The 10000-nt window shown below is 41.8% G+C and overlaps 1 protein-coding gene across 1 annotated transcript in view; it reads right to left on the reverse strand.

The window, feature by feature from the left end:
- The window catches only part of foxg1a (forkhead box G1a), a 1796-nt gene extending 462 nt beyond the window's left edge, over window positions 1-1334 (reverse strand). The window contains exon 1 of the mRNA XM_031310667.2: window positions 1-1334. This exon is cut by the window's left edge and continues 462 nt beyond it. Coding sequence (XP_031166527.1) covers window positions 1-1046 — 1046 coding nt within the window. The 5' untranslated portion in view covers window positions 1047-1334.
- Between the last annotated feature and the right edge of the window lie 8666 nt (window positions 1335-10000).

Below are 10000 nucleotides of genomic sequence, written 5' to 3' on the forward strand. Positions count from 1 at the left end.
TAAGTGGCCCCGGAGCACGGCACGGAGAGGCCGCAGGGCACCGCGGAGGCCGCCAGGGCTGCCGCCGTCAGGTGGTGCGTGGCGTAGGGCAGATCCCCGCCGACAAGCCGGTCCATGCTCAGCCCGTTGGAGCCCGGGAACGACGAGTGGTTGCTGCCCATGTTCTGCGTCAACATGGTGCTGTAGGACATGGGGTGCGCCGGGTAGCCGGAGGAGGTCCCGTTGTAGCCCAGGGCGCTGCTGGCGCGCGGGTGATGCAGCGACAGGAAGGGTGACATGGGCCAGTACAGGGAGCCGGCGCGGTCCATGAAGGTGAGCCCGGAGGTGAGGCGTGCTCCCCGCTTGAAGGCCAGCTTGGCCCGGGACGTGGTGGAGCGTCGCCGCAGCTTCCCGGTGGTGCCGCCGATGAAGACGTCGTCGCTGCTCGGGTCCAGCATCCAGTAGTTCCCTTTTCCCGGGTCGTCGTAGTGCCGCGGTACCTTCACGAAGCATTTATTCAAGCTGAGGTTGTGCCGGATGGAGTTCTGCCAGCCCTGCTTGTTCTCCCGGTAGTACGGGAAGTTTTTCATGATGAACTCGTAGATGCCGTTGAGTGTGAGCCGTTTCTCCGGGCTCTGCCGGATGGCCATCATGATCAGTGCGTTGTAGCTAAAAGGAGGTTTTTCGTACTTGCCGCTCTTCTTCTCTCCGTCCTTTCCTCCGTCACCGTCTTTCCCGTCCTTCTTCTCCTCTTGTTTGTCCTTCTCGTCCGCGCAGCTCTCCTGCAGGCTCGCGGACTCACTTTTAGGATCCGCTTTGGCGTCACTCTGCGGCTGCTGCGCGGCCGGGAGAGGAGCTTTGCGCTCGGGTTCCTCGGCGCCGCCGGCCCGGTGGTTCTGGATGTGGCTCTGGATGTGGTGGTTCTGGTGGTGGTGGTGGTGGTTCTGGTGGCTGCTGCTGTTGCTGTTGTTGTTGTCGCTTTGCACGGCCTCGGGCACCAAACTGTTTATACTGAACGACGATTTAGGAATCATTTTCACCTCTTTGCGCTCTCCCATATCCAACATCACCGAGCAGAGAGGGGGGAAAATGGCAACGCACACAGCTGGGTTTCAATCTGTCCTGTCTCTGCCTGCGAGCCCGGACGGGAAGGAAGGAAGGAAGGGGGGACGATAGGAAGAAAGAAACTATAGCCCAACAAACTATTTCATGTTCGGTTTGGGGAGAAAAGAGGAAACACACACACACAACACACATGTACACACACACATCGATAGGAGACAGATAGCTGCAATTAATTAGGGAGCCACAGCCACTAAAGCAAGTAAAAAAAACATTGGTTGGACCTTTTCAGTCCTCAGCCAACCAGGGGGACATTAGTACTAAATATTAAGGCGTACTCTGCGCGTTCAGCCAATCATGACACACAGGGAAACACACACATCCACCAATGCCCTGCACGCTGCAAAAAAAGTCTTTCATGTGTCTTATTGAGCGTAAAAAAACATCATAATGTTGATCAAAAATAAACCGCAAAATCTGACAGATTGGATTTGGTTTTTTATTGTTTCCAAAACGAATCGTTTTGGCTTGGTTTTTGGTTGATTTTCTTTTGCATTTTTATGTTGAGACGTGTGTTCACAGTTGACATTTTAGTCTCTTTATTTAAAACACAAACACTTGATTTTATCAAATAAATTAAACTATATTTAAATACATATTTTTCGGACTTAATTATGCGTTTTTTATGATATTTCTTGGACAAAAATGAGACTTTTAGAGCGTGTTAGACGCCGCAAATGACTCGCCAAACACGGACACTTTTTGCAGCGTGGAAAAGACACTCACCCCTATCAACACTCGTCTGCCTTCCCCCCCCCCCTACACTAAACCTGTCGCTGGAAAACACACACGGTGCATGCGTACACCCAAATCCCCGCCGCTCCTCATATTTACACTCCTCCGATTCAAATATTTTCCCCTTCGGCGTCTGAAAACCTGTTTACATGCAGACTCGGAGGCAAAATAAACAGAGAGAGGGGATCTGGAGGGCACGCGGACACGGTCAGGACACGCGGAGGTGATTTGTGTGTCATACAGCACGGCACAGAAAAAGGCTACGGGCTGTAGCCTATCTCCAAAAGCCGATTCTCCGTGCGTAAAATGCGCGTAAAGTGTGCGTAAACACGGTGTCCGTGTCGGCGCGCTGTTTTCCTCGCGGCGGCTTCGCGTTGCAGGAGAACTGAACAAGAACCCAAAGTGAAAGTGGAGACAGAAAGTCACTCAGAGAGGAGAGAATCTTTTTTGCGTCTTGTGTTTTGTCTTTTCTTTTCTTTCTGGTTTCTTTGTATTTTTAAAAAAAAATACTTTTTACACCGAGGCCACATGAAAAAACACTGCTCTTTTTCTAATAATCCGGGCTAATTCTGGCATGATTAACCCATGATTAATCATGTGTTTTATTCATTTTGCACGGCTTAAAGAAAATGAATTGAGCTGGAGGCCGCCGCAGGAGAAAATCTACCGAAAACACCGAAATGCGCTCCAACCTTTTTGTGATATCACCGATATTTGTAAAAACATGAAGTATTATTTATCACCTTTTAAAGGATGATTACGGTTATATTTTCTTACGGGAAAACATCCGGACACATTACACACACACACACACATATATATATATATATATATATATATATACACACACATTAAGTCTGATTGTTTTGGCGATTTAGTCATTCATTTAAACAATAAAACAACTATCGGTTCGTCTTTAGAAAAAAATGTAAAATGTCTTTCAAGAATCCAAACATAACATCACTTCATCACGTCTCTGCGTCCAGGCTTCTGTCAGAATGTGCTACATGTATTTAAGACATTTCATCGAGAGCCGTGGATTTCTCCCGCGGTGCTCTCCGGATTTGTTGCGTCTTATTCTCACAGAGAACAGACCCAAGAAGCTCTCCAGTTCTTCTCTTTTTCATTGTTCCGACTAAACTAAACTGTCCTGCTGTCCACACATTCACACTGAAGTCATTCTGGGAATTATTCTGGGGATTTTTAGTTCTTATTAACCTGGAGTTTATGTTCAATATTCAAAATTCAGTTTAGGAAATGACAGTGCGTCTGCGTGTGTACGTGTGTGTATGTTTATGGTCACACTTGTTTGGTTTTTGTAGATTGTTTTGTGTCGAAGCTTAAACTGTATTTTTTTTTTTTTTTAAATTTGTGTTCTTAGTTCTTTTTTATTCCTTAAATCTTTATGGAAATGTGACAAAGAAAGAAAGAAGGAAATACATTCAGAAACCCGGGAAGTGTCTTCACATGTCTACAGCCTCGGAGAGAAATGATTCTAGGAACTCTGGTTCCAGATTGTGAAGAATCCATTTTTTACCCCTGTTTTCTGTCCAGTTTTGCTTCTTGTAGCTTCAGTTTTTGTGCCAATCTTTCTGTTAAAAACATTTCTTCTACATCTGTCAGCCATCGGTTCTTCGTCCTCGACTAGCTTTCCTGCTAGCTACTAGCAGTATTTTGATATATCTAACATTTTCTTCAGAGAATGTACATAAATAGGAGTGTCGGACTGGGGGGGAAAGGGACTGAGGACCCAGGGCCCTCATGTGAGGAGGGCCTGAAAAGATGCTAAAATGAATAGCTGTGGATGAGGGGAGGGGCCCATAGAAAATGCCTTTCTACAGGGCCCAGAATTTTGTGCTACGCCCCTGTACATAAAATCACCAAACTACTTTTAGCAACCATCTCCTAACACCATTACCCAACATGCATCTCCTTTCATTTATGCTTTATTCTAATGCTTATGCTTCTATCTTTTCATACGTTTTGTCTTTTAATGAGTTTAATGAACGCTGCTTTAGAAATAAAATCACATCCACAGGATTCAAAACTAAGAGTTATCGTTATCTGTCGGCTGATTCCAGTTTATTATAAACACAATAAATATGTTTAGAATATGTTTAAGTTGGACTCCTTTCAGAGTGACAACTGTCCCTTTTCCCCCTGTGCAGTGAAACTAAATTATGTTTAACGTTTAATATGAAACTGAACAAATGATACATGAATGATTACAGTTCATTACTGGGGTCTAACTGGAGCTGGGGGCTGGTTCAAAGACCGAAGGATTTTAGAGAATCTTTGCTACGGCCCTGCTAGAGTAGAACAGGAAACACTTTATGGTCCCCGAGGGGGAATTATTGGTCTGGGACAAAGTGCTTCAATCTGTTGCTTCTCAACACAAACATGTAACAGAGAATCTACAATCAACATAAAAACAGAAACATAAGATCAGCGAAGAGAAGGAGGACACATACGACTGGGCAGACAACGCCACATCTTAAATAGGAACTGGAATAATTAAAGTGCAAAGTGCTGGTGTATTTATTGCACTTTTTGTTCAGTTGTGCTAAGATTTAGTGTTGAGTTCAGCAGCTTGATGGACATAATAAACAGAAACAGAAACATACTAAAACCTCTGTTACTAGCCTGCAGCGTTACTCTGATGGGGGTACGCGTACCCCTACGGGTACTCTGGAGTACTGCAGATGCTAATTTAAAAAACATAATTCATGCATAATTCCTAAAACACTCATACGCTATCACCAAGGGCCAGGGGGCATAGCACAAGATTCTGGGCCCTGTAGAAAGGCATTTTCCATGTGCCCCTCCCCTCATCCACAGCTATTCATTCTAGCATCTTTTTGGGCCCTTTCTGGGTACTCAGTCCCCTTTTTCCCACCAGTCCGACGCCCCTGCCAAGGGCGTTACTTTGGGTTCAACATTGGGGGGGGGGGATTGGGGGGTTGAGGTTTCTACTTTTGAGCAAAATTGAAATTTTGAGCATATCAAACACTTCATTTCCTGCATTCTGGGGAATCTTTCTGCAACAACTTATGCTGTAAATGTCTTTATTTATATAAAGGAAATTATAATAGGTTCTTGGGGTGGGGGTGCACTGGCCAGTTTTGATTATTGGGGGGGTTGTAACCCCCCACCCCCCCTGTGAATTACGCCTATGCACTATACTATTAAATAAATGTAGTGATTCTAAACATTGCAAGTGTAGAATTGAAATGTTTTTCAGTTACAATACCGTTATTTAGTAAATCAGACACTGACGGGGCAGCGCTGCATTCTGCCTATATATAATATATATATATATATATATATATATATATATATATATATATATATATATATATATATGTACTGTAGCTAGGTTTTTTTTCTGTCAGGGGATAAAAACAATTTTTCAAAGGGGGTAAATTATAGAAAAAGTTTGAGAATCCCAGTGTTAGTCTTGTTCTTCCTGTGAGCCTAACCACACTAACCTGGGGACGGTTTGGCTCTGAAGCAACAAACTAAAGAGTCTGAAACCTTAAAACAGAGTTCATGTGTTTCCATCCAAAAAAAGGGCGAGAATGCGACAGAAAAATCGCTCAATCAGGGAGATAAATCTCGACAGAAACTACAACGTTCCTCTAACAAACTGAAGATGTTTCGGACTGCATGCTTGACAAGACTTTCAAACGAGCTTTCTGATGCATGCAGGAGGGTGGGCCGTTTTTGGAAACTAAAGAGTCTGAAAACTCCAAGAGAGTTTGTTCAATACTCATGTTTGAAATCACCTTCAAATCTGCCAACAAAGACAGGAAAAACGCAAATTATTTCCATGCAAAGTGGCGAGAATATGACAGAAAAATCCCTCAACCAGGGAGAGAAATCTAGTCAGGAACTATTCCTCCAGACAGAAAGCAGATAGAGACATAAACCTGAAGACGTTTAGGCTCTGGAGCAACAAACAGAGTTCATTCAGCTCTTTGGAGATTTTATGACTCAGATATTTAAAAATCACCTTCAAATCTGCCAACAAGAGACAGAAAAACGCAACGTGTTTCCATGCAAAGATGCGAGAATGTGACGGACAAATCCCTCAATTAATCAGGGAGAGAAATCTCGATTTCCTTCCACATAGATTCGTCTTTAAATGAAAAGACTTTTCAACGAGCAGATAAATACAAATACAAAAAAACTCTGGGGACGTTTAGGCTCTGGAGGAACAAACTAAAAACCTGAAAACACTGAAACCTCAAACACCTTCGAGATTCTCAGATATTTAATTAAAATGTGCCAACAGAAGAGAGAAAAACGCAAAGTGGCGAAAAATGGAACAGAAACATCATGTCAGATTTCCTCCAGATAGTTTGTCTGCAAATTAAAAGGTTTTGTGTGGGAACCGTCCACCCCGGAGCAGCGGGTGGAGCTCGGACACACGGAACCTTTCCCCCCCGGAGCAGCGGGTGGAGCTCGGACACACGGAACCTTTCCCCCCCGGAGCAGCGGCTGGAGCTCGGACACACGGAACCTTTCCCCCCCCGGAGCAGCGGCTGGAGCTCGGACACACGGAACCTTTCCCCCCCCGGAGCAGCGGCTGGAGCTCGGACACACGGAACCTTTCCCCCCCGGAGCAGCGGCTGGAGCTCGGACACACGGAACCTTTCCCCCCCGGAGCAGCGGCTGGAGCTCGGACACACGGAACCTTTCCCCCCCGGAGCAGCGGCTGGAGCTCGGACACACGGAACCTTTCCCCCCCGGAGCAGCGGCTGGAGCTCGGACACACGGAACCTTTCCCCCCCGGAGCAGCGGCTAGAGCTCGGAGACACGGAACCGGTTTTACGCACAGAAACCCCGAAGCGTCACTGATCCACAGAGCTCCAAACATGGGAGTTTATTTTTTCTCTCAACAGCGACTCTGTCAGCTTCTGCTCATTAATAATACATACATGCGATAATAACAAGGGGTAGAGATAAGACAGGTGCCACAAAATCTAACAATTTGGATCAAAATAAGAGATTTTTTATTCGAGTTTGGGAGGTTTTTAAAGCTCGTTTTAGAGTCTCGGTGAAAAAAATAATAAATTCTAATTTAATCTGGATGAATCTCCATTGTTAGTTAGTTTGAATGTTTTTAAGTATTGGTTCCTTCACGGTTATTATTTTGGGTTGTTTTGGGTTTTTTCTCTCCAAGTTCTCTCCACATGCAGGCTAAAAGCTAAGCACCAAAGAGCTTCAGAAAGACATCAACATACAGTATGTAAACAAGCATAAAACACACGTGAGCATTCATATATATAGAGACATATACCGGCCCGCATTTAACAAGATTTAAATACAAACAAGTGGAGACCCATGAAAACACAAAGAAATGTTTGATTCAGTCCCATGTATTTTATTACTGTATTTACACATTAATGACGCATGTAGCTGACATGTATGAACAGAGATATGAGTTTTTAAATTGGAGGGGGGGGGGCCGAGACCCGATGTTTGGATGTAAAAAAACATTTTAAATATTCAATGATCATACTTTATTTTTAGGCTGACTGCTCGGATGAATAGCCCTACATTAATAATAATAATAATAATAATAATAATAATAATAATAATAATAATAATAATAATAATAATAATAATAATGAAAATAACAATCATAGGGCAAACTAAAATGTTTTTAAAAATAAAAGGTCCATTCCGGAGCTTTCAGTCACATCTCATCGGGTTAGTTCAAAGATCCTCGGAGAGAAAAAGCAACAACAAAGGGAGTGTTTTTGTCAAACTATTAAGTTCAAGAAACTGTAGAACTAATAAATATAATATCTAAATTATAGTAATCATAGGATTCAGTGTGGAACTAACCCCTTCGTGTTATCTTACGTCCGTTTTGTGCGTTTCTCTTGCGTAAAAAAACGCGCGTTTGGCGTGCGTATAAAATGAATGTATTTTTGCGGGATATTGTTGTTGTTTGTCGTCGTGCTTTTATTTTGACAGGCTAGTTTAACTCGCTGTTTGTTTGTCAGCTTCTCTGTGACTCAGTGAACCAAACACGCTGCTGTTTGTTGTTGGTAGTTTGCTCACAGCGCAGTTTGGACCGTGCACGCTCTCTGCAGCCTCAGTGCTGGGGGAGGGGGAGGGGTGAAGACAAAGCATCCATCCTTCCTCAGAGAGAGAAAAACCCCTGGAACCACCTGCAAGTTCCTCTCCGTTTCCGGTCTGATTTCCTGATTTTAGAAAAGTATTTTTTTTTTTCTGGATTGAAACTTTAAAACCAAAACCAGCAGAGAGAAGTGGAGCTTCTGTGGGTTTACAGAAGGAAATGTTTAAAATATAAGATATAAGATATAATATAAGAATATAAATAAGGTCTTTTTTTTGACTGGGACAAAACAAACCAGACTCAGTTCATTTTCTTCAGAATTTTAAACCATTTTTAGACTCAGAGTTGCAGCGATGGCTGAGACAGACAGGTTGGCTGTTCACGTAGAATAGAGTATAAATTCATCTGTCATGTTTAATTGACCCGAGAAGTATTTCTGATCCGATTCTTCCGCAGAATAAAAGTGTTTTAAAGGATTAAAGTTTGGGTTAAGTTTGGTGCAGCTGTGAGAGTAAAACGTGACAAAAACGTTGGAATAAAAACACAGTGAAACTGGCGTTTTAGCGTTTGGTTTCCCTGCAGGTCCGTCTCCGTTTCCGGTCTCATTTCCTGATTTTAGAAAAACTTTTTTCTTCCCGGATTGAGCCTTTAAAACCAAAACCAGCAGAGAGAAGTAATTCATCAACAACCTCCAGACATGTTTACAGAGTAGAGTAGAATAGAGTAGAGTAGAGTAGAATAGAATAGAGTAGAGTAGAGTAGAATAGAGTAGAGTAGAGTAGAGTAGAGTAGAATAGAGTAGAGTAGAGTAGAGTAGAATAGAATAGAGTAGAGTAGAGTAGAATAGAATAGAATAGAGTAGAATAGAGTAGAGTAGAGTAGAGTAGAATAGAATAGAGTAGAGTAGAGTAGAGTAGAATAGAGTAGAGTAGAGTAGAATAGAGTAGAGTAGAATAGAATAGAATAGAGTAGAATAGAATAGAGTAGAGTAGAATAGAGTAGAGTAGAATAGAATAGAATAGAGTAGAATAGAATAGAATAGAATAGAGTAGAATAGAATAGAGTAGAGTAGAATAGAGTAGATTAGACTAGAGTAGATTAGAATAGAGTAGAGTAGAATAGAATAGAATAGAGTAGAATAGAATAGAGTAGAGTAGAATAGAATAGAGTAGAGTAGAATAGAGTAGATTAGAATAGAGTAGAGTAGAATAGAGTAGAATAGAATAGAGTAGAGTAGAGTAGAATAGAGTAGAGTAGAGTAGAGTAGAATAGAATAGAGTAGAGTAGAATAGAGTAGAGTAGAGTAGAATAGAGTAGAGTAGAGTAGAGTAGAATAGAGTAGAGTAGAGTAGAGTAGAGTAGAATAGAGTAGAGTAGAGTAGAGTAGAGTAGAATAGAGTAGAGTAGAGTAGAATAGAATAGAGTAGAGTAGAGTAGAATAGAATAGAATAGAGTAGAATAGAGTAGAGTAGAGTAGAGTAGAATAGAATAGAGTAGAGTAGAGTAGAATAGAGTAGAGTAGAGTAGAATAGAGTAGAGTAGAATAGAATAGAATAGAGTAGAATAGAATAGAGTAGAGTAGAATAGAGTAGAGTAGAATAGAATAGAATAGAGTAGAATAGAATAGAATAGAATAGAGTAGAATAGAATAGAGTAGAGTAGAATAGAGTAGATTAGACTAGAGTAGATTAGAATAGAGTAGAGTAGAATAGAATAGAATAGAGTAGAATAGAATAGAGTAGAGTAGAATAGAATAGAGTAGAGTAGAATAGAGTAGATTAGAATAGAGTAGAGTAGAATAGAGTAGAATAGAATAGAGTAGAGTAGAGTAGAATAGAGTAGAGTAGAGTAGAGTAGAATAGAATAGAGTAGAGTAGAATAGAGTAGAGTAGAGTAGAATAGAGTAGAGTAGAGTAGAGTAGAATAGAATAGAGTAGAGTAGAATAGAGTAGAGTAGAGTAGAATAGAGTAGAGTAGAGTAGAGTAGAATAGAATAGAGTAGAGTAGAGTAGAATAGAGTAGAGTAGAGTAGAGTAGAATAGAGTAGAGTAGAGTAGAATAGAATAGAATAGA

This window comes from Sander lucioperca, chromosome 18, assembly GCF_008315115.2.
Source record: "Sander lucioperca isolate FBNREF2018 chromosome 18, SLUC_FBN_1.2, whole genome shotgun sequence".
NCBI lineage: Eukaryota > Metazoa > Chordata > Actinopteri > Perciformes > Percidae > Sander > Sander lucioperca.